The sequence below is a fragment of the Schistocerca serialis genome, chromosome 5 (genome assembly GCF_023864345.2).
Source record: "Schistocerca serialis cubense isolate TAMUIC-IGC-003099 chromosome 5, iqSchSeri2.2, whole genome shotgun sequence".
NCBI classification, from domain to species: domain Eukaryota; kingdom Metazoa; phylum Arthropoda; class Insecta; order Orthoptera; family Acrididae; genus Schistocerca; species Schistocerca serialis.
This window is the reverse complement of record NC_064642.1, coordinates 560,023,239-560,047,751: the sequence shown is the minus strand read 5'-3', so window position 1 is coordinate 560,047,751 and position 24,513 is coordinate 560,023,239. Positions and strand designations below refer to the sequence as shown.

The following is a 24,513-nucleotide window of genomic DNA, read 5'->3' as shown; positions in this document are numbered from 1 at the left end:
GAATAACGATCATTGGCATAACGATGTGAATCTATCTATGTTGATGTACTTAGGAATGACATTGCTGTCTGTCACCATCCAAATTTGTCATTCAGGCTAGTTGTTGTGTTTACCATGTGAAACTATCGTTTTGGATATCAGGTTCTATTTCTTGTTCTATTTTGAGTGGTGTCTTCTTTCGGTGTGTTTCGTCATTGTTCAGTAGCTTCACTGTATTTCCTGTGCCATATACATATATCTGTTAGAGCCCTTCTTGTTCTTCTTTTTTGCTGGAGCTGCTGATCTCAGTAGTTTTAATTCTTGAAATGATAAATAAACTAACCTCTGGCTACAAGGATGATTTTTCATTTCTTTATTGTGCTATCGATTTCACGAATACCAGCCCCATCTTCAGATGCACCTAACGTCCAATCTGTGTTAGGTATATTTCCTTGGGATCGCAGTTTGCTGTCACCGACGATCAACAATACATGCAACGAAACCTTTTTCTGCTTTATCTTCCAGTACAATTGGCGATTTAAAATAGTCATCGGTAAAGATGAACCCACAAAGTGGATTGTCATATTGCATCACTGATCTGTGGACTGCTTCCTGTGACAGAAGCAAAGATGTGTACGTGTCTGCTCTGAAAGCGGCATTGCCGAAATGGCATCAGCGAAGGAAGTAAACTTAAGTACTCAGTATGCTGAGTTGAATCGCTTTGCGCAGAATGGAGAATATGAAAGAGCTCTGAAGTCTGCTAATAAAAGTAAGATACCTGTATTAGCCATCTCTTTTGTTACTTTGAGCTGACCTTTCACTTAATAACCATATGGACTCGCTGTACAGTGTCTCTTATATTTGTTGTGTTTAATTTCCACAGTCTTGCAACACGCCCCAGGCGAAGAAAAAGCCTTTCATTGCAAGGTCGTGTGCTTCATTAAACTTGACAAGTTTCAAGAGGGTTTGAAAGCAATTACTAACCAAAGTAACCTCTCCTCGTAAGTAATTCAGTTAATTGACACCATTCTAATTGTGTGTTCTTGCTATCGTTAAGCATTGAAATATGTCAGGGGAACGAAATTGAACGTATATACGATGTGTACCTGTATTTCTGAGTGAAGAAATTAATTTACAAATTTAATCAGGTCTACTAGAGCTATAGGAAAGGGACAGATCCAGCGGAATAGTTTCCCCATAAAAGTGAACTCTCAAAATGGTCTTATCAAGTAATGTCATGGGACCATTAGTGCCATTGTTTTCTCTCTCTTCCCTTCGCATATAGTTTTACCAGTTTTGGCAGTTAAATGTTTACTATTATTTACACTTCCATATTCAGCATACCGAGATGCAAAATGTGGTTTAAGGTACAAGCTTGTGTATACCAAACTGTTATTTTGGTATGCTCACAGCACACTTCACAATTAACTTTAGAAATAGAAGGCTGGTGCTCGTTTTTTTTTTTTGAACTTTTATATTCTGGGAAATAATGTAGGAATGACCCCAGTATTTGTACTGTATTGCTTTATTTATGGGAAATGTATTAAACAGTTGCAGGACTTCCATTAGGTTCGGAGTATTGCAATATAGCCTTTTCAATGAGTTTTTGTCAAATCAACGAATAACTGTAATATATACAGAGCCTGTGGAAGCTAAGTGGTTCATTGAAGAGCCTTAAAAATCATGGTGGTCTCAGAGGTTTCTGAAAGATGGGTACCAGTTGACCTTGGGTTGAAGTATATTGAACCAATTACCTCTCATAGTCTGTTTCTCAGCCTTAGGATTTTTCTTTACAAAATAATTTGCAGCCTCAGTGGTAAATATAGAAGTGATGCCTTTTGTTTTGCTGAACTCTGAAATAACTTAACTGGCACTGAGTGATTTCAACACCTGGTCTTGGTGTTTTCAGTCTTAAGACAGGTATAAAGGACCTCTCACTGCTAATCTGTCCTGTGGAAGTATCTTCGTCTCTACACAGCTACACTCACTCAAAACTGCTTGCTTACTAAATTACCAAACTGAGTATTTCTTGATGCCTCAGAATGTATCATACCAAGCAGTCCCTTCTCTTATGTTGTACCATAAATGCCTCTTTTTCATAATCTGATTCAGTAGCTCGTAATTAGTTATTTAATCCACACATCTGATCTTCAATATTCTCCTGTAACACCATATTTAAAACTCTTCTGTCTCCTCTAGTCGCCTATGTTTCAGTTGTATGTAAGGCTACAACCCAGACAAATACCTTCACAGAAGACATTCTAACACTTAAATTTATATTCAGTGTTAACACATTCCTCCATTCTAATCAGGATTTTATACACTCTTTACTTCTGCCATCAGTATTCTTGTGCCTAAATGTCCAAAAACCATCCACTACTTCCCATATCGCATTTCCAAGTATAATTCTCTTAGCACCACCTGTCTTCATTCAAATACGCTTCTTTGGTAGCATTTTCATATTGTTGTTCCATCTTATCACCTCCTTTCCAGGCAATATCCATTCCATTCACATGATCTAAATCATCTGCAGTCTAATAGAATTAAAGTGTCATTGGCAAACCTAAAAGTTCCCTGTAGTTTAATTCTATGTCCAGTTTTGTACACAGTTTCCCTTACTGCTTGTATGTACAGATTGAAAATGGGGATGGGGTGCAACTATGTTCACTCCAGTTCCTGTATAAGTTGTCTATAGCTGCACCCTCCTGCCCCAAATTTTCCTTGACAGTTTCATAATTTCAAAGTGTTTGCCAGTCAGCATTAACAAACGTCTTTTCTAGGACTACATATTTATAAATATAGGCCAGTTTTGTTGTTGGTGGGTATCCCAGACAACTTAATAACTCTGAGGGAATGTCTCTATTCCAAGTGTGATGGTTTGGGCATAGTATTTTTACTGTTCTCTGAAATTCTACTAGCAGTCTTGCATGCCCCATATCTTCTTTATCCACTTCTTCCCTTTCCATAACTTCTTAAAGTACCTTTCCTTAATAAAGTGATTCTGTGTGTTTCCTCCACACAGCCTTCCTTTTCTGTGATTGGTATTTTAATTTTCCACTACTCATATTTAGAAGAGAAATTGTCAGTACAACCAACAATATATTGGCGTATTCATTTCAGCATAATATATCCTTTAAGGTTGCAGAGTTACGTGATTTTGAAAGTAAGTTTACACTTTAGACAAGGTCAGGTCTCTACATATATACACCATATTTCCAATTGCTTCTGAGCAGTAACTCCAACTTTTGTTTTCTGAGTCTGTGGTATTTTATTATTTGCATTCTTCAATAAATGAATGTTTCAGTGAATTCTTTGCATGTGCTTTCTGACTTATTTTCATTACATCATCATCAAAATGTTAAGTTTCCATGATACTGCTGATAACAGAAAAGCACTGAAATGCTTGTTAACATCTTTGAGCTTGTGTGGGACCATACAAATTCCCATTTCAGCCTGCCAGCTTCACCAGTGTTATCCTTGTATCCTTCTGGTTGTTGCACGCGAATCATTTATTCTAATTAATCAACCAAAAATGTGAGTGTATCAAATTGCATCATGTACATTTTCTTGTTTGCAGCTTTACTGAAAAAATTGAGCTTAACTTTGGTACTGGTCCAGACATCTATGTAGTTTCTATTAAAGGATTACATCTCTGCAAGGAATGATTGTTTCCTTCCTTAATCAAGATTCTCCATCATATTCTATTAAATACAAGGCAATAAATTCATTGAATGAGTGTAATCTTTATGATTTCTTATGAAATATATGATCTAGATCATCACATAATGTATTTTTATTTATTATGATATATCAGCTACTGTCATCAGTTATGTAACGAAGCTGAAAGGAGGTTAAGAATGAGAAGGGTCAGTTATGCATTACAATTCAAGAAAAGTAAAAATCCCCCCTCCAAAACATGGAACTATTGAACAAAGTTGCAGTAAAACCTATGGGTAAGTGGCAGTAACAGCTCACTCGACTCAGCAGCACTACAGAAAAAAATGCAAGCTAAAAGGTGGCACTATTGGGGAATACTTTCAAAAAATGTAATGTTTGCTGACGACGAGTAGGTAGGTAGATGGTACAAATACATGCATATCTGACACAGCCAGGTGAATAGTGGAACAGGCTGGTTTATAGCCAATGCCCTGATGGACTTCTCTACCACTGATTCTTTTGTAGGCTTTAGAATATTCTGCAAATTCTTGGACAACTCAATTTTTTACAACAAAAATGTAGAAAATGATCTCACACTGTAAATTTTTGTGCCTTTAGTTACCCCATTGCTTATTTTTCATAGGTTTGTGGGTGGTTTGGGTCCTTATCATTATAGATAACAACTCGTCGATCCACTTGTTAAAACAATGAGCACATTTGTTGTCACACTTCAGATATACGTCATTACACATCGAAAGTATCACATAGACAGAACATAATGACCACCTTGGCCCAAAGAGTTTTTGCACCCAGAGATGTTATGGCACATCAGTGTTGCCACAGAGTCCTTCTCCCCCCCCCCCCCCCCCCCCCCCGCAGTGCGGAGCATGAGGCTCTTGCTGTTGTGGGGGGAGGAGGGTGCAGGTGTCGTGCCGTCTTCGTCTGGAGGGGGAACTGGGTGGGGTGGGGCCGGGTTTCGAGCCCTTTTGGATGGAAAAATGTAATGACAGTGCCACACCAGTGGGAGTATGCGGCGACCGGTTTGTGAGGTGACAGGGGGTGGGGGGAATAGACGGAGACACGTGGTACAACATGTACAGTGTCCCCAGGGCGCCAATGAAAGATTGAATGAGGGAAGGATCGGTGAGGAGTGGAGAACGGAAAGTTCGAAGGTTTCATTGTCGGCAGAGTGGGGGGGGGGGGGGAGGGGGGATGACTAAGAGAATTATTTGTGGTAGTTACACAGATGTCAGATGGTGAAAAGTGTGAGACGTCGATGGAGACAGTAGTGGGTTGTTGAATGTCGGGTGAGAAGTGTGTGACGGGCGTAGCAGGAGAGGGTGTGGACCCCGGACTCTGCCCAGTGAGGGTTCCCGGTGTTGGGGAAGGGGGCGTGGCCGGCGCATCGTCCCTTGAGGAGGCGGCGGTGTGGAGGCCGTTGTCCGATGTGGTCGGTGGCGTCGGGTCGCTGGAGGTGTTGTCTGCGGTGACCCACGCCAGCTTGAGTCGAGACACTGACACTGTCAAGGGTTTGCCTTTGATACAGATGTCGAATGTATTCGACAAGCGCCTAAGTACCCTGTAAGGGCCTGTGTATGGGGGTTGCAGGGCGGCGTGCACTGTATCGTCCCTAAGCATCACAGCTTCACACGCGGCCAACTGCTGGTGCACGAATGTTTCAGGTGGAGTGTGCGCTTTTGGAGCGGGTGCTCTCTGCGCTCATATCGTCTGTCATATGTTCTCGATTAGCAAGGGCTATTCGATGGTATCTTGGAGCAGTGAAAGCTCGACAAACTCGGCTGGTAGGGTCAACGGCTCGCCATAGAGCAGTTCGGCCACCGAGCACTGCAAGTCATCTGCATATACAGAACGGAGGCCTAGCAGTACCCACGGGAGGGTGTGTAACCACCGTTCCTCGTGGCACATTAGTGCTGTCTTCAATGTGCGGTGCCATCGTTCCACTAACCCGTTTGATTGGGGGTGGCAGGCTGTCACGCAAATGCGGCTGACACCGAAGAGCTCGCACATTTTTGTGAAAAGGACAGCCTTGAATTGACAGCCTTGGTCTGTAGTAATGGTTTCGGGGCAGCCGAAACGTGCGACCCATGTGGAGAGGACAGCGTTGGCGACTGTTTCGGCCAAAATATCAGCTAGAGGGTTTGCCTTGACTCATCTAGTTGTTCTGTCAATAAAAGCAAGCAAGTATCGGTAACCATCTACCTGGGGAAGGGGGCTGACAATGTCGATGTGGATGTGGTGGAGTCTGCCAGAAGGAGAGTGAAAGACGCCTGAGGGGGGCGTGCGGTGGCGTCTGGCTTTGGACCACTGGCATGAAAGAAAAGTGCGACACCAGTCGCAACAATCTTTGCGAAGCGAAGGCCATACGAAACGCTCGACGATGATGTGCATAGTTGCGCGAATGCTCGGGTGCGCGAGACTGTGCAGTGCATCAAACACTGAGCGACGCAAAGAGGAGGGGACAAGGGGACGTGGCACGCCAGTGTAAGTGTCACACCATAGCTCCGAGCGTGTGCCGTGGCTTGTCTTACACGCCGGCCGCCGAGAGTGGTTATAGTCAGATAAAAGGCTCGCCAAGGAGTCGTCATTTGTTTGCGCTCGAGCAAGAGCATCGAAGTCGATTGAGGAAGATATGCCCGAGATCTGGGAGAAATAATCAGCAGCTATGTTGTCGGATCCTCGAACGTATTGTACATTAGTTGTGCATTGTGAAATGAGGTCGAAATAACGGAACCTCCTAGGAAGTGGGTCGGCTGGAGGGTTTGTGAGTGCTTGGGCGAAAGGTTTGTGGTCTGTAAAGATCATGAGGGAACGTCCCTCGATGTCTTCGTGGAAATATCTAATGGTTTCGTAGACAGCTAAGAGCTCTCTGTTGAAAGCGGACTATTTGCGCTGAGAGGGGGAAAGTTTTTTTGAAAAGAAATTAAGACGTTGCACCACCTCTCCTCTGTGTTGTTGAAGTACTGCGCCGATAGATATTTCGCTAGCGTCTGTGGTGAGCGAAAGTGTTGCATCCAGGTGTGGATGGGCAAGCGTGATGGCTTCCGCGAGTGCGGTTTTCAGTTTTTTGAAAGACGCGTGCATGACCCCTGTCCATGGCACGCACCGGTCGCCTGATGTTTGCAGCCCGCACAGTGTGTCTGTGAGTGGGACCTGTAGTTCGGTGGCTCTAGGGATGTGGCAGAGGAAAAAATTGATCATTCCTAATAACCGGCGGAGTTCATGGTATGTTTCTGGTATCGGTAGCTGTTTGATAATGTCTATTTTCTCTTGTGTGGACCGGATACCATTGACTGAAACTGTGTGTCCCAGCAAAACAACAGAATCCTGTCTGTTTGCATTTGTCTTTGTTGACGATTACATCGTGTCAAACAGTGCCCGGATGTGAAGCTCATCTTTCTCCCCAGAGGAAGAAAAGATCAAAATGTCATCCAGGTACATGTAGCAGAAAGGTAGGGGTCATAACACTGTGTCTAAGAACCTCTGCCAGGTTTGGGCGGCGTTTTTCAATCCGTAAGGCATGTAAACTTATTCGAAGAGGCCGAAGGGTGTGGTGATGGCGGTTTTAGGGATATCTTGTTCGTACATTGGTATTTGGTGATACGCTTTCTCACAGTCTACTGCACTGAAAATTTTAGTGCCTGCCAGCTGAGAAGCGAAGTCCTGAATGTTCGGTACTGGATAATTGTCCATGATTGTGCGGTCATTGAGTCGTCTGTAGTCGCCACAGAGTCTGTAGGAACCATCCTTCTTCGTTGTGAGATGAATTGGTAACGACCAGTCACTGGAGGATGGGCGTACAATGCCTGCTTTTAATAGGTCTGAGACGATTGCTTTCGCCGCTCTGAGTTTGTGTGGATTCAGGCGTCGCGTTTGGTGTCTGTCCAGAGGGCCCTCAGTCATATTGAGTTTGTGGCATGCGCCACTTGTGATTGATAACATGCTACGCGCGGGGTTCGTAGTTAGCGTTCGAACACTCGTGCAATGAGTCAATGATTTGAGCGCACGCCGGTTTGTTCGAAGAGCGAATACCTCGAAGTGAGACAAGTTCTGATTTCATGCTCTGTAATGTTTGTTTGGTATGCTTGATAAGGGAGGTGAGCTTGGCCTGCGTTTGCTTGAGTTCACTGATTTCTTGTCATTGTAGTAGCATGTCGCAACTTTTACTAGTTAACTTGGCCGCAAGAAGAGCACTGCAATAGTGAAATGTCAATGTTTGTTGACCGAATGGGTGATAGACGCAGTGGCCATAAGGGCGATAGTCTTTTGCGAAGGTTGGTGGACTAGTGTCCTTCGCGGAATGTCTAGCAAAAATTTGTGGTGTCGCTGAAAGTCAATGCCTAAGACCGGACAAGTCACCCGTGCCACATGAAAAGTCCACGAAAACTCAAGTCTTTTGACAGTTTGAGCGTTAAAAGGCGCCATACCTGACACTTTGATATGAGAGTCATTAGCTGCGTGTAACAGTTTGGGCGAGGAAGTTAACACGGTAGGTGCGAGAGCTGGGGGTATTACACTCGTATCATCTCCATTGTCATTGAGGAATTTAGTTCCTGAGGCGAGGTCAAGAGCGAATAGACAACTGTCGGTGCTTACCGTGTTAGATGCTGTTGCTGCTGTAAGGCGTATTTTTTCCTGTGCGTGCAATGCTGCACTTATGGTGCCTCACGAGCTGTTTTTCCCACCACGCAAGGGCTGCCACATTTCCTGGCTGCGTCGCTAAAGTTGGTGTGGAACCAACACAGCGGCCAGGCTACATTAGGTGGGGGTGATGTAGAACTCCTGGTGTTGGCTGTGTCCATTGTGGAGCGCTGCAGTGTGGTGTCAGTTGTCATTGCAGATGTCGTGGAGGCTGTATCTGGTTACTCGCGACGGTGGGCGGATGTCACCACTGCTGTAGTGTGAACGCTGAGGAAGCGAGCTCGCCTGAATCCTGGAAGGGGAACGGGGGGGTGGCGTGCTGTTGAGATCGCTACCCTCACTCTTCATGCTGTGCGCTCACCTGTTAATAATCCTGAAAGCTCGATCCGCGACCGAAAGCTTCTCATCCAAAGTGCTGTTGGTGAGCGGCAGGAGCTGTAGTTGTAATGCTTCCGGCATTTTGACAAGCCACATCGACCATAACACTGTATCGGGTAGCAAATCCACAGGTGCGAGGGCGTGGAGTCGTCGCCATAGTCCGGATGAGGTGAGGTCGGCAGGTGTTCCTCGTGAATGATATGATGAATAATCTCATCTGGAGCTCGAGAAAGTCTTTCACAAATGAGTCTTTTCGCGTTCGTATATTTCGGTGAAGGCGGCGGGCTGATAACAATGTCGCTGATCAAATCCAAATGGTAATGCAAATGTCCCACCAAACACTTGAAGCGTGATTCTTCTGAGTCAATGCCTGTGGCGGCGAAAATAGAGTTGACTAACGCGAACCATGTGTTGGGTCGCATTTTTGCGAAAGTCAGCAGTTTAGGTAACTTAGTTGGTTTGGAATCCACGACCACTGGGTGTGTAAGAGCCACAGGTGTGGGAGCAGTAAATATGGCGTCTGCCGGGGGGGGGGGGGGGGGGTAGGCCCTGTGCCCCGTAAACTGCTACACCCCTCGGATTGGTCGTTATTGCTGTCTGATCTCTAGCAAAAGAAAAGTGGTTGAGGTACTAGGAGAGGTCACATTCACTATACACTGTTGAGTTCGATCAGAAAATTGAGGCTGTGCGTAGCCAGGTGTGGAACCAATTCGCGGCGTGGATGATGTAGCAGCCGTGTAGTGGCACTGCTCCGAAAGTTGGTGCAAAGTTCTGAGGGGGGGGGGGGGTGCGCACCCCTGAGCGTGTGACGTTAGCGGTGGAATGTCCGGATCTCTTTTCACACTTTGTCCTGTATGTTCGAAAGAATGATCTTGAGGAAAGATGGCGGACGGTACGTATGCATTGTCTGTGATTGTTGTGGTACTGCAATCCACTCGCAGGTCAGAGGGCCTCATGTTAGATGTATAAAGTCCATGCCTAGTGCAGGTGGGTGGCATGGTCGGATTCTGACCGTAGAAATCGTACGGCGGTACACCTCGTTGCGTAGGTCACATGACAATTGTTATTGAACTCAGGTAGAGCACAGGAAGAGTGTCACAAACTGTCGTCGGGGTCACCAGTGTGGGTGGTTTGGGTCCTTATCGTTATAAATAACAACCCGTCGATCCACTTGTTAAAACAATGAGCATATTTATTGTCACACTTCAGATATAAGTCATTACACATCGAAAGTATCACATAGACAGAACATAATGGCCGCCTTGGCCCAAAGAGTTTTTGCGCACCAGAGATGTCATGGCACGTCAGTGTTGCCACGAGTTCTAATGTTTTCTTACTTAGATTAGAATTGTTACATTAAAATAACGAAGGAAGACATTCTGAAAACTTTATGCACATGCTGTCAACATTGTTATGATTGGAAATTCTTTCCCAATTTTCCCTAGCCAGTAAGAAATTAAAAATTCTGATTTTTTTTTTTTTTTTTTTTTTTTTTTTTTTTTTTTTTTTTTTTTTTTTTTTTTTCAGAGGAAGTTCTTTTTTTTTCAAGTACTTTTATGCTACTGCTGCTACGTGTTCTCTTTAAACATATCACTGTAACAAATGCTCAGTACTCTGCTTGTGAATTTGTAGTTTGTGTCTGTGATGAATATTGATCAGTAGTGGAATTTGTACATTCTGTTAATTTTGTTGGGCAGTTTGTGTTGTGGATCGTATTGAATGCAATAGACCCTCCCTCCTCCCCCTGCACCCTGCATAGCTGTGTATGTTAAAGCTTCGCTTACAGGGCAGGGAGGTGTGCTGGTCTCAGATAGAATCCACCTGGCAACTTAACAGTGAGGGTCAGTGTTGTGCCTGCCAGCCTGGATGTGGATTTCAGGTAGTTTCCCACATCCCACTAGGTTAATACCATACTGGTACCCAAGTCCTACCTTAGCTACATCATTTGTAAAGATTTAGAAAACTTTCACTCACTTCCACATGAATAATGCTATATGCAGGCAGTTGGGATACATCTATTCCATCCCAGGGGGTAACAGGGTGGTGACAGGAACCTTTAAATTAACTGTGCCGAATCAGTTAATAACCATGTCAGTCCTGCACTGATGTGGCACAAATGTGAAAAGAAAAAGAAGACTGTGTTGTGGTCATATTTATCAATGCATTTGTAGCACTGCTGCCTTTTCGAAATAATGTCCCACTCGTATGATGTAATGTACATTGCTCCACCTTGTGAGACAAGAATGTGAGCCAGAGCAGGATTGAATGTGTGTTGCATAATAATGACGTGTGTGTGGTTCTTATGTGGTTTCCCATGCTCATTTAGGTAAATGCTGGGTTGGTCCCCAGTTCTCATCTCAGAAAATACAATACACAAACAGTTAAAATACGTTCCTTACAATTTCTGGAACAATGTATTTGCTGGGAAGGTTTTAAATTTCACACGTAAAATTTGATCACACGGAGAACAAATTTTACACAATTGACATACTGGTGGTGCACACTCCCTTAAATGAGTGACAACTGCGGCAGCAAAAAAGAGCATCTGGCCCCTTGAAATAAAATAAACTTGCTGAGTTCTGAGGACTGGCAGATTGCCACTGGGTGCTGTGCATATGTTTAATAATCATGAAATTAAGTTCCGGTGATTTAATAGTAAAGTTCTTAGTCTTTTGTGATTGGGTCAATACAGTGTTTGAGATAGCAGTAAAAACCATATTTTGAGAACTCTCTGCTAAAACAACTTGCTAATATGTATGTTGCTATTGAAGCTAATTATACTTCATTGTCCTGTAGCCAATGTTCAGTAAAGCAGATTATGTCTATATTCAGTTTATACTGGAGTAGTGCTTCTGACGTTGTAGTTCTATTCTTAAGTGATTGAACATCATGGTGTAATACAATAAAATCTGGGCATTTACACTTCAGTTAAAACGTTTTCTAGTTCTTCGTCCATCAGCATTTGTAATACTGCATTTACCCTAAAAAAATCTGCAGTGACTTTGTTGTGTGGGGCTTTTATTTTCTGGTGGCTATCAGTGAGTTTGTTAAAAATTGTGGTTCATCAAACTCTGTCCTATGCAGTTTAAACCACTTTGTAATCTGCGTCAGACTGATGATTTTATTGTTTACAACTGACACTAGACACTGTAATTTGCATTTGTTTGCTACCAATCCTATTTTCCACATTATTATTATTGTAGTGTAGTAACTCCTGTTCTGGCGCATTTAAATGAAGTCTGTGGACTGCATGGAACCTTTACTGCAAGCTGCTTGTATATGTAATATAGACATTCTTGAAGTCTGTATCTATTTCAGTGATACACTTGTTTACAACACCAATTAAAGCCATTGGCTAAACTTTGGAAGAATACTATGTCATTTCCCCTGTGGACTAATAGAGCTCCATTTCACTGTTTATTTTGTACACACTCCATGGAATTGCTAATCTTGTTTTGATGATGGAACAACCTCAAACAGTATGCATAGAGTGGCTGATGAAGGAGACAGTTGAAGGCTATGTGTCTAGCAACTGCACCATGGCCAGAGGATTAAATACAGAAACACAAAACTAATAAGAAATGAACATCAACAGGAAGAAAATCTATACCACTGAGTACTGGCTGTTCCCAACACACACAAAATATCTCGCATCTCAGGAAATGTTTTTCCCTTATGTATCGAAAATTTTCATAGTTTTTACCAATACTGTTTACTGTAATTATATGGAACACTTAACTTAAAACACAGTCTTTCACAAACCTATGAAAAATTGTCATGACTGCTTGAAATAATGGCTGTTCTTATCGATATGAATGACCTGTACCTCTTTCTAGTCACATAGCACATGCAGTTGTTCCAGTGACTCATGGTAAACTGACGCCAGTGTCAGTTTTTCTACGTATTCAATATAGAATATAATGGGAATCTTGTCAGGTCTGTAGGCTTTTTTTATTGGACAATTTGGTCTATTATTTAATTCTGTCTCATTTATCTCTCTATCTTGTAGGAACTGTGTTGTGCTCCCTTATTTTCAAAACATAGAATTTCGTATTGCAGTCGTAATTACATCACTTTCCATTTTAGTGCCCTCTTGGACAGACAGCCTTGTTCTATTGAATGATTGTATGTAGAATCAAGTGCTAAATGCTGCAAATTGACTTCGTTAAAATTAACTCCTTATGTGTCAAAATGAAGTTCAGATTGCTCATTGGTCACATGATCTGGTAGCACTGTTCACAGTATTTGCTTAGACACATGAAGACCCGTTATTCACATTTCTCATTGACAAGCTAAACCATGGAAAATATGTAGTGTGGACTCTATGATAGTTATTTTGATGACTGTCATCATTCATGTGCATTAACTGAATCATGATAATGAAATTTTCAGAAAAGTTTGCTGTCCAGTTTAAAGATAACTACAGTCTCACCAACATGCTATCCAATGAATAGAATGTCTTCGCCATGTCACATGACAAAATTGCTGTGGATGGCATTGGAGGCACTGTGGGAAGAGCTGTATGGAATAAACTAAAATCCCACACACACATTGTTGATAACTGAAGATTTCATTTTTTAATGTGGTGGAAACCATTTGAAATGTTCCTTTGCGAGGGTTTCAGCAATTGAAGTAAATGGGTGTTGCTTTGTTTGAAGAGAATTTATCCCAATTTCAAAATTGTTTTCCCTGAGGAAGAATAGCCAGGCTCATTATTGTTACTTCAACCTATTCAGAGTTGAAGCTGTCTGTTGATACAACAGGTTTTCAAACAGATAACAAGTCCTAAAAGTAAGAGATTTTATAGAAGTTGTTAAACATGTTATTTGGAAAAAGTTTGTCCAGTTGCAGTCATGTGTGACACAGATTGAGAATATTGACTTAGAAAAGAAGAAAACAATTGATGTTACAGAAAAAATGAAGAAAAAAAAACTGATTTGACTGAATCTAAAATGAGTCCACTTAAGTTAGGAGGGGAGGGAAAGGGGCACAACCGAGTGGTTCCCCATTCAAAAGCTGTTACGTAATTATTTAATGAGGTCTCATTGACTGAGTTCATGACTACATATCCTCTGCTTCTTTAAGATGTGGTGATCCCCTAAAGCCAAACTAGTTATCAGTTCAAATAAATTAAAATGCGCCCAAGGCTGAAAATTCTACCGTTTATTTTGATTACTAATTTAAGTGGCTACTGGGGTTATTATAGGAACCGGGCAGCTTATGAGAGGGTATCTGGTGGCATCTGCATCTACGTCCTTCACTGCCTTTACAGTGAGTCTGTCCCTCCACAAACACCTTTAGAGGCTGTTGCTGTTCAGGTATGGACGCCTCAGGCTGTAACACTGCAGTCTCTATCTTCCACTGGATGGTGATGTCCCGCAGCATGTCCTGGCTGCACTGATAGCCCAATTGCCACCACCTTTTCTGTTACTGGGCGACTTCAATGCCCATAACCCTCTGTGGGGTGGATCAGTGGCAACAGGTTGAGGCAGCATCGTTGAGCAAGTATTGTCTCAGCCCGACCTTTCTCTTTTAAATAATGGTGCCTTCACACTTTTCAGTGCGGCGCATGGCACATACTCAGCCATCGACCTTTCGATCTGCAGCCCTAGCCTATTACCATCTGTCCAATGTAGTGTGCATGACGACTTGTGCAGTAGTGACCACTTTCTGATCTTTCTGTCATTGCCATAGCGTCACTCTCCTGGGCGCCCCTGCAGATGGGCTATGAATAAGGCTGACTGGGACTTCTTCACCTCCACTGTCACTATTGAGCCTCTTTCCCATGACGCCATTGATGTGGTGGTTCATTCGGTCACCACTGGCATCGTTACTGCTGCAGAATCTGCCATTCCCTGTACTTCTGGGTCCTCTCAGCGGAGGACTGTGCCTTGGTGGTCGCCCGAGATCGCTGAGTCAATTAAAGGTCACAGGCAGGCACTCCAGCGTCACAGGCAGCATCCCTCATTGGAACAACTCATCGCCTTTAAACGGCTCCGTGCGCGAGCCTGCTGCCTCATTCGCCAATGGAAGCAGGAGTACTGGGAAAGGTATGTCTTCACCATCGGCCTACGTACCTCTCCATCGCAGGTTTGGGCCGAGATTAGGCTACTCTATGGCTATACTATCAGACCCCCGTCAGCATACCTGTGCTTTCACTGAATAGAGCAGTCTGTACTGACTCAGACACAATTGCAAACCGCTTAGCGGAGCATTTTGCTCAGAGTTCGGTTTCTGTGAATTACCCACTGGCCTTCCGCTCCCTGAAAGAGCGGTTGGAACTTCGGAGCCTTTGATTTCACACACACCACCCTGTGTTGTACAGTGCTCAGTTCAGTGAGTGGGAATTAAAGTGCCCTAGCCGCTTGCCCTTATATGGCTTCCAGGCCAGATCGCATCCACTGTCAGATGCTCTAGCACCTCTCGGTGGACTGCCAGTGATGCCTCCTAGACCTTTTCAATTGTATCTGGGTTGAGGGTGAGTCCCTGTCCCAATGGCGGGAAAGCGTCGTAATTCCCATGTTGAAACCTGGTGAGAACCCACTGGAGGTGGACAGCTACCGCCCATTAGCTTCACCAACGTTGTTTGCAAGTTGCTCGAACGCATGGTGAGCCAGAGGTTGAGTTGGCTACTTGAGTCTCGGGGCCTTCTGGCTCTGTCTCAGGGTGGGTTCCGTAAGGGCCGCTCTGCCACCGATAATCTTGTGTGCCTGAAGTCTGTCATCCATACGGCCTTTGCCCGCCGTGAGCATCTGTTCACTGTCTTTTTTGGCATGTGGAAGGCATACGATACGACATGGCGACAACACATCCTCTCTACACTTTATGGTTGGGATCTTCGGGGTCCGCTCCTGATTTTCATACAAAATTTTCTGTCGCTTCGTTCCTTCTGTGTGCAAGTTGTGGCCTCCCATAGATCCTCCTGAGTTCAGGAGAATGGGGTACCGCAAGGATCTGTCTTAAGTGTCTGCCTCTTTTTGATTGCAGTTAATGGGCTCGCTGTGGTGGTGGGAATGTCTGTCTGATCTTCCTTGTATGCTGATGACTTCTGCCTATACTATAGCTCCACTGGCAATGTGACTGCTGAACAGCAGCTGCAGGGTGCTGTCCAAAAGGCACAGCCTTGGGGCTGTAGCGCATGGCTTCCAGTTTTCGGCTGCCAAGACCCACGTTATGCATTTCTGCCAGTGACACACTGTTCACCCTGAGCCATGGCTATCTTGATGGCGAACCTCTTGCTATGGTGGAGACGCATCAGTTTTGGGATTGGTATTCGATACCCGGTTGACTTGGCTGCCTCATATTCGGCAGCTTAAACAAACGTGCTGGAGGCATCTTAACGCTCTTCATTGCTTGAATCACACCAGCTGGGGCGCCGAGAGGTCTACCCTTCTACGACTGTACCAGGCATTAATTCAGTCCGATCTAGATTATGAGAGCCTGGTTAACGGTTCGGCATCACCTTCCACATTGCGGTTGCTGGACCCCATCCTTCATAGCGGGATCCGACTCGCCACTGGAGCTTTCCGGACAAGCCCTGTCAACAGCATACTTGTGGAGGCAAGTGTCCCTCCATTGCGGTTCTGGCACCAACGATTACTGACTGCTTATGCTACACATGTTTGTAGCTTGCCCAGGCATCCCAATTATCGTCTCGTGTTCCGTCATTTGGTCGTCCATCTTCCAGAACGGCGGCCCCAGTCAGGGTGTACGATCACGCTTCGCGTCAGAGCTCTTCTCTCTGGGCTTGAGGTTTTCCATCTTTCACCTCTTTTTGTGTGCCCTGCCAGTGCCTTCAGCTCAATTTGGCACAGGGCCTGAAGGACTCAGTCCCTCCTGAGGCCCTCCGCCGCTGCTTTCTTTCAATCCTTGCCGCGTTTCAAGGCTCTGACGTTGTCTGTACTGACGGTTTGATGGTTGCTAGTCGTGTCGGTTATGGTCTTACTCTAAGGGATCATTATGAACAACACTCATTGCTGGCTGGCAGCAGTGTTTTCAATGCCAAGCAGGTCGCCACCTCTTGAATGATATATTCACTCTGCAGTGGAGTGTGCGCTGATATGAAACTTCCTGGCAGATTAAAACTGTGTGCCCAACCGAGACTTGAACTCGGGACCTTTGCCTTTCGCGGGCAAGTGCTCTACCAACTGAGCTACCGAAGCACGCCTCATGCCCGGTACTCACAGCTTCACTTCTGCCACCTCTTGTGCGCTAGAGTATATCCGCTCCTGCTCAGGTGAGTCCTTCATTATCTGTAGTGGCTCCCTGAGCGGTTTACGAGCTATCGACCAGCGTTTCCCTCGCGCTCATCTGGTGATGGCAATCCAGGAGTCCCTCCATACTCTTGCCCGTTGCGGCCACTCTGTGGTCTTTGTGTGGACCACGGGTCATGTAGGCATCCCGGGAAATGAACATGTTGACACGCTGGCCAAAAAGGCTTTCGGTGTACCAGCCTTGGAGATTGGCCTTGCGGAGAGTGACCTCAGGTCAGTTTTGCGGCAGAAGGTACTTCGCGCCTGGGGTGAAGAATGAGGTGCCCTGCCTTCACCCAACAAACTTCGGGCCATCAAGGAGGCTACTGGTGCATGGCGCTCCTCCTTGCGGATCTCTTGCAAGGGCTCAGTTGTCCCCTGCTGGCTGCGCATTGACCACACCTGGATAACGCACAGCTATTTATTGCGCCGCGAGGTCAGCTTTGACTGTGGTCCACATCTTGTTGGACTGCCCACTTTTAACTCCACTCAGACGTTTGCACTGCCTGATATGCTTCCTGCACTTTATCAGATGACGTTGCGATGGCAGATTTAGTTTTGAGTTTTATTCGTGCAGGGGGTTTTTATCGCTTGCTCTAAGTGTTTGTCCTTTTTTTCTTTGTGTTGAGTCTAGCATTTGGCCTACGATTTTAGACTGGGGTTTTTAGTGTGTTTTTTGGTGGTTGGCTTTTCCCTTTTTTTTTCCTGTCGTCGGCCAGCCACTGTCACACTCGGTGTGATTTTAATTCCTTTTGTCTGGTCTCTGTCTGTGTCTTGCTTGTCCTGTCAGCTCTTGTCATCTCCATTGTTTGTTTTTATTCCTTGTGGGGGTTTCAAGTTCATGGAAAAAGGCACAGATGGCCCTAATAGTCTGATCCCTTCAATCCCACAAACCAACCAACAAACTAATTTAAGTCAGTTTCATGGGATTAGAGCAAAAATTGCCGTAGGACAAATAAATATTCAGTGTTCCTATTTATTTTTAATGAAGGCAGACTTTACTTTAATATCGTTCAGTATTTCCTGATTAAGAGGGTGGTTTGAGAAGTTCTCAGAACAGAATAGAAAAAAGTACTTACATCACTGAATTTTTGTTATTTTTCAATGTAGTCTCCTTGTAGATTAATGCACTTGATCCAACAATGTTCCAGTGCCTTGATCCCATCTCAAAAATGAGTTTCCTCCAGGCCTGCAAAATAGTTGTCAACTCTGGCTATCAATGAAGTGAATCTTCCTCCACCAAGAAAAATTTTCGATTTCGGGAAGAGGTGGAAGTCTCACGGAGCCATATCAGGTGAATAAGGCAGGTGTGGCAACAATTCATACCTTAGTTTGTGTAATTTTGTGATGGCTACGGAACGTGTGCGGGCGCACGTTGTCTGATGGAAGAGGACTTTCTTCCTTGCTAAACCTGGCCTTTTTTTGTATCTTTCGTTGCAATTTGTCCAGGAGGTTAGCATAGCATATTCCAGTAGTTTTTTGCCCAGTGGGGAGATAATCTACAAACCGAATCCCTTTCGCATCCCAGAACATTGATGTCATGACCTTTCCTGATGAAGGAATTGTCTGTGCTTTCTTTGGCGGTGGAGAATCAGTATGTTTCCATTGCTTTGACTGTCGTTTTGTCTCTGGGGTATAGTAGTGCACCCAAGTTTCATCATTGGTCACAAACCGGTGCAAAAAAATCTTTTTCATTTCTCCTAAAATTGGCCAAACATTGTTCAGATACGTCCATTCACGTGCGTTTTTGATCCAGCGTCAAGAGTCGTAGCACCCATCTTGAAGATAATTTTTTTGTTTCTGATTCTTCAGTTAAAATGTGATATATCCTTTCACATGACATCTGGCAAGCTTGAGAAATTTCACACGATTTCAATCGGCAATCTTCCATGACCATTTTGTGCACTTTTGCAATGATTTCTGGATTAGTGACACATCTTGACTTACCACTGCGTTGATCATCATCTGAGCTCCCCCGACCAAATTTAAATTCATTCGTCCACTTGGCAACAGTTGAATATGAAGGAGCAGAGTCTCCCATTTTTTTCCTCCCATCTTTGCAAATCACTACGCAGGAACAACAGAGCCACATCACCACCACAGCTCTCTTCCAAGAGCACTGATGTGGCACATGTTTACAGGGAACAGTCCAATAAATTTCACGTGAACAACTCGTTGTGCTAGTGCTGACCTCTGGTGGTGATTCTGAGAACTTTTCAAACTACTCTCGTACTTACTGTAAATAGTGTGCTGAGAAAATTGTCCTACCCAGAATGTGTAAATATTTTTAGTGCTCAGGGAACCTAAGCATGTTACCCATGTGCTGTTTATTCTGACTCTTTCAGTACCATATAGAAGTGCTGATTTTGAGATCACATCATTAAATATGATTTGTATTTCTTTCCTCATTTGTTTACTTAAGTTTTTATATTCCACTTCATTTTTTACACTTCATTAAATTCTTCTCCACAATTATTGTGTTTGCAAATTGTGAAGTATGGCTACATAAATATATAAATCACCTGTTATTTTATTATTGATTGATATTTTTACTCTTTGTATTATTCTTTATGGGTAGTTTTAAAATTTATATGCAGACCTTTCTAAATCACCTACACTTTCAGTCATTGGTATCTGATCCTCTGCAAATAAAAATGTTAACAGTAACACCTTTTTATCAATTGTTGCACCAGGTGAGTTCGTGTCTTTCCATTTGTCTGTTATTTGGAAGGTACTGGAATGAGTTGGGAAAAAAAAAAATTCTGGCACAACCAACCTAAAAAAGGATCTGTTGATAGGACACATCTGAGGCATCAAGGATGTGTAAGGTTGCAGTAATTACATAATGATGAAGAGGCTTACACAATACAGACTAGTGTAGGCAGCTACATCACACTAATCTTTTGAACACAACAGCATAGACAACAGCAGTGACACACCACTTCCTTACCTATATCTTTGATTAATTTCTGTGGTTTTTGTAATTTTCCCATGCCCTAATTTTGATGTGTGTAAATTGGTATAAACTTTTTGTTGCATAACTAAATTAGTTCAGCTATTGAAGGATTGAAGGTAACCACCCACTACAAAGGTAAGGCATTGACCAATCTATTGGCTCATAAATCAGATTGAGCATGTTGCTGAGCAGAGATGGCAGAGGTTTGGGAATGTGCCACCAGTCAGCTCACCCTGTAACTGACAGGAAGACTTGTGTGGGGCACCTGAGGAATGGAGTGAATTGGGGAGTGGTTACTAATTGGGTGAAAAGGGGGGGGGGGGAGCATGGAGACAAGTTGAGGTGCTGTTGTCTATTGGAAACTGAGGTTAGGAGGGTTGCTGGGTTGAAGAACGTGTTGTAAGGATGATTCCCAGTTATCTAATTCAGAGAAGCTGGTTTAGAGGGGCTAGAATCCAGAGGCATGGATTGAGAAGTGGCTGTAGAAGTTAAGCATGTTGTGCTCAGCATTGTGTTCTGCCACTGGATGGTCAAATCTGGTCTTGGCCACATTGTGGTGGTAGCCATTCATCTGGGTTGACACCTGGTTTGTGATCATGCCTACATAAAAGGCTGGTCTAAAATTATAGCAGAGCTGATATGACATGGCTGCTTTCACAGATGGCTCTACCTCCAATAGGGTAGGATATGCATATGATGGAGTTGGAATGTGACAAAAATTATGGGCCACTGAGGAGGTTTCAGTCTACCATTAAGAAAAATATATTTGTGTTTCAACGTATTGACTTTAATCATCTGATCATTTACGAAGATTTTTCATAGGCAAAATTATCCAAAGTTTGCCAGGCATTGATTGAATTGTAGCCCACTTAGAGATTACATTTTTTCTGTCATTTTGATGATGATGGGCAGCAGTTTTATTATTAGAGAATGTAAAGTAAGTTTCATCTAAAAATCTTGGAAGTATGCTGTAACAATTTTTAAATAGTGGTATATCTACGTCTACATAGATACTCTGCAAGACACTGTATGCTACATGGCAGAGGGTACCCTGTATCATCACTAGTCATTTCCTTTCCTATTCCACTCACAAACAGCACGAGGGAAAAATGACTGGCTATATACCTCCGTATGAGCCCTAATTTCTCCTAACTTATCTCTGTGGTCCTTAAACACAATGTATGTTGGCAGCAGAAGAAAGGTGGCAGTCAGCTTAAAATGCCAGTTCTCTAAATTTTTTCAATAATGTTTCTAGAAAAGAACGTCACCTTCCCTCCAGGGATTCCAATTTGAGTTTCCAGGGCATCTCCATAACACTTTTGTGTTTTTCAAACCTACCGGTAAGAAACCTAGCAGTCCGCCTCTTAATTGCTCCAGTGTCTTCCTTCTATCCAACCTGGTACGGATCCCAAACACTCAAGAAGTACTCAAGAATATGTTCCACCATCCTATATGTGGTCTCCTTTACAGGTGAACCAATCTTTCCTAAAATTCCCCCAGTAAACTGAAGTTGACCATTCACCTTCGCTACCACAATTCTAACATGCTCATAATATTTCCTATCGCTTTGTAATGTTACGCCCAGATATTTAAATGAGTTGATTGTGTCAAGCAGGACACTACAAACATTATAAGTCTGTTCTTCCTACTCGTTCACTTACATTTTTCCACAGTTTAGAGCTAGCTGCCATTCATCACATCAACTAGAAATTTTGTCTAAGTCATCTTGTATCTTCCTACAGTCACTCAAATGTGACAGCTTACAGTACACCACAGCATCATCAACAAACAATTGCAGATTACTGCCCATCCTGCCTGCCAGATCATTTGTGTTTATAGAGAACAGCAGCAGTTTTATCACACTTCTCCTGATGGTACCCTTGTCACTGATGGACACTCACCATTGAGGACAACGTACTGGGTTCTATTACTTACGAAGTCTTGAAGCCATTCCATATGCTCCTACCTTCATTAACAGCCTGCAGTGGAGCACCATGTCAAATGCTTTCCAGGAATCTAGAAATATGGAATCTGCCTGTTGCCCTTCATCAATAGTTCCCAGTATGTCATGTGAGAAAAGGGCAAGCTGAATTTCATGCGAGGGATGCTTTCTAATAACAAACTGGTTCTTGGACATAAGCTTTTCAGTCTCAAGAGAGACTGCTTCAAACTGAAGTTAGCTATGAATCTGGTGATCCTGTATGTAAAAATGTAAATGTTTTAAGACTTTCATGATGCTGTAATTATTCCTAAGTAGTTTCAAAAACTGGAAGAGCATATCCAGAATATAAACAAACATATTGTTTTTCTTTGCAGGAACTTAATTTTTGAGAAGGCTTACTGCCAGTATCGCTTAAACCAGACGCATGAAGCTCTGAAGACAGTTAATTCATGTTCAAACCTCTCACTTAAGTTGAAAGAGCTTAAAGCTCAAATTCTCTATAGGCTTGAAAAGTGAGTAAAATTGGTTTTGACTTTGTTTCTAGTAATGAATGAAAGTAACTAATGATTTCAAAAGTAGTATTTAACACAAACATGAAGTGTATTAAGGATTATACTGACCCGCTTATGTTCTGTGTAGGTATGAAGAATGTTTTGATGTCTATCGAGATATTATCAAAAATAGTAATGATGATTATGAAGATGAAAGAGAAGCTAACTTATCAGCTGTAATTTCTAACTTGTGTGTGGAAGACCCTGTAAGTTAAAGCCACTTTTATGTCTAAGTTATTTTCTAAATGGCAGTGACTTATAAAACGTAATTAGATTTAGAGACAAAAATAAGACTATCTTATTCCGCATTGAGATTTTTGTTTTTTTATTCTCAGAAAAGAGATGTACCTCAACTTCGTGAGCATACATATGAGCTGTCATATAATGCTGCTTGCCAGCTGATTAGCAGAGGACAATATCAGGAAGCAGAAAAGAAGCTTAAAATTGCAGAAAAACTTTGTAGGGAATCTCTAGAGGATGATGGTGCATCGGAAGAAGATATTGAGGATGAACTGGGAATTATTAAGTAAGTAGCTTTAATTGATTTTTGTTATGAAGCTTTGTAAGTCAGTGGTTTTTATTTGAAGTATTTATTTTGAAACTCTGTTTTTGTAATCAGTAGTGCATTGTCTGAAGGCTTAGAGAACTTTAACATTACTTGAGAACAGTGCAGATTGTATGTAATAAATGTGTGATGGGTCAGTTCTTTACTCTTGCATGGTGCTGCTGCAGGTACAGTTGAGCCTCCATAGTGTATGCACTTATACACTCCCTGTTAACAAACAGTTAAGAGTTCACTTTTCTGGGCTTTAATAGTGTTACAACTGCTCTGCTAAATTGTGCTACAAACTTCAGACATTCTGTTGTCTTAAATGCACATTACAGAGAAACAAAGGATGTGTCTAAAACAATTTGAACAGGTATGTTACTGATCGCAGTTCTCATCTGCAACTACTTGTGGCAACTTGCATCTGTAGTAGCAATGTAATACGACTAAATTGAAGAAAAGAGAAGGGAAGAAATATCCAAAATTATTCTGTGATTGGTTGCTACTGTAGTAGCTGCCCTGGGGGAAAAAAAAACCATCCTTGCCCAGCTGGTAGAGTGCTTAATGCCAGGTTACACTAATGATTATTGGTCATTGAATTATAACTCCTCATGCAACATTTATTACCCTAAAGTTCTTATCAAACTAACAAAATCATTCCTCATATTTATAGAACAAATTAATCACAGCAACACTTCTATTTTGTAAATTATAAAAATACTGAAGAAAATAGGTACAGATTATTAACAGGTTTATGGTCGTAGAGTCTGTTTGAGAGTCGTGCAATGGAATACGAGCACACCAGAGGTTTAGCAGGAATGTCGGAATACTAGGACAGCATTAGAAGGGCCATCAAAATATGGAACTGAGACAATCCTATCAACTGGGCCTGCAGCTATAGTCTCTGCAAGGATTGGGAACCAGCACTGGACCAGATCAAGAAGACACTCAGCAAATACAAGCTGACAGTCAGGGTGGACAGAGTGCATACTTTTGCTCTGCCACAGCATGGGCACCTTGTGTGGCACTGCTGGCCGTAGCTGCTGATGCTGACGCCTATTTGGCTGCAGACGTGCATTATGGATCATGTACAGAGTAGCCCGCGGGGTGGGGGTATATATGTCATCTGTTTGCACCCAGGAGACAGTTCGTCAGTGCACCTGACAGTGTGGACATGTCTGATTGTTAAAATGCTTGGCCCCTACTAACTGGCAGTACACCTGTGAACTGTTCAGTCAGATATAGAATACATTTGATTTTAGAAAATAGAGTTGTTACTACTTTGATCTGTGGTTATGTAGATACTTTTTGTTTGTTTAAACCATATGCATTGCTGTTGTCAGAGCAATTTTTGATCCTCCAAAATATGCAAATTTATTCCATTTACCATTAAGCCTCGAGAGGGAGCACAGTTTTTCATAATATGAGCGGGTGCACAGTGTATTCTGTACACATGTAAAGAATAGCTCTCTGTTACCAAGGTAAATGTGTATGAGTAAAATCAGTTTAATCTTAGTTTAATTAAATGGTGACTTGCATTATATGAGCTAACTCACTGCTTAATTAAATAATAATAAAATATAGTTTCGTTA

The 24,513-nt window shown here is 42.9% G+C and overlaps 1 protein-coding gene across 1 annotated transcript in view; it reads left to right on the top strand.

Moving 5' to 3' along the window:
* Window positions 1–588: 588 nt before the first annotated feature.
* Window positions 589–24,513, top strand: part of LOC126481226 (signal recognition particle subunit SRP72) — a 54,923-nt gene continuing 30,998 nt past the window's right edge. Inside the window, exons 1-5 of the mRNA XM_050104832.1 lie at window positions 589–748; window positions 863–980; window positions 22,198–22,335; window positions 22,463–22,580; window positions 22,710–22,900. Of these exons, the coding sequence (XP_049960789.1) occupies window positions 646–748; window positions 863–980; window positions 22,198–22,335; window positions 22,463–22,580; window positions 22,710–22,900 (668 nt within the window). The 5' untranslated portion in view covers window positions 589–645. The remainder of the gene's footprint in view (window positions 749–862; window positions 981–22,197; window positions 22,336–22,462; window positions 22,581–22,709; window positions 22,901–24,513) is intronic.